At 56.1% G+C, this 668-nt stretch overlaps 1 protein-coding gene across 1 annotated transcript in view; it reads left to right on the top strand.

Moving 5' to 3' along the window:
- THOP1 (thimet oligopeptidase 1) overlaps window positions 1-400 on the top strand; it is a gene marked incomplete at its 5' end in the record, with an annotated part of 6771 nt that extends 6371 nt beyond the window's left edge. The window contains one exon of the mRNA XM_009587911.1: window positions 12-400. Coding sequence (XP_009586206.1) covers window positions 12-197 — 186 coding nt within the window. The remainder of the gene's footprint in view (window positions 1-11) is intronic.
- Between the last annotated feature and the right edge of the window lie 268 nt (window positions 401-668).

Raw genomic sequence — 668 nt, 5'->3', positions numbered from 1 at the left:
CGGGTGTCCTACGTGTACCCGCGTCTCTCTCCTTGCAGGTGGGCATGGATTACAGGAATTGCATCCTGCATCCCGGTGGTTCCCTGGATGCTTCTGACATGTTGAGGAAGTTCCTGGGCCGCGAGCCCAAGCAGGACGCCTTCCTGGCCAGCAAAGGACTGAAGGTAGAGAGCAACTCGCTGCCTTCGGCCTGCTGAGAAACTGCTCCAGTCCGTTTGAGTCAAGCCAGTTCCTTTGCCTACGCACCAGTCCTCTCAGGCCGAGCAGTACCCGGTACTTCTGTCACCAAACGCATCCTGGGCCAATCCCTGCCTGGAGCTGTTCCTCCAGGATCCTGCTCCGAGCTCACCCTGGGCTTCAGGAGCCGGATTCAGCCCTGGTCCAGGGCTCTGCGGTGACAGCTCTGCAAAGGGAGTTGAATTGCCTTTGTCACCCCCCGAGGGGATGGGGCTGTCGGTAGCCCGCACAAATTGGCTGAACTTTGAACCTGATTTCTGCACGAGGGTGAGTTTCGGCCTCATTTATAGCCAGGGTGAGAGGAGTTACCAAACTTGAATTGTTTTAAAATCCCTTCTTTTTAAGAAATGAGACTTGCCACCAGGCTTGGCTTCTTTTGCACCCAGAGGCAGACTTACTGTTCTGAGCGCGAAACAAGCGGCCTGGGAAGC

This window comes from Fulmarus glacialis, unplaced genomic scaffold (assembly GCF_000690835.1).
Source record: "Fulmarus glacialis isolate BGI_N327 unplaced genomic scaffold, ASM69083v1 scaffold17541, whole genome shotgun sequence".
Lineage (NCBI taxonomy): Eukaryota > Metazoa > Chordata > Aves > Procellariiformes > Procellariidae > Fulmarus > Fulmarus glacialis.
This window is presented reverse-complemented; position numbering and strand designations above follow the sequence as displayed.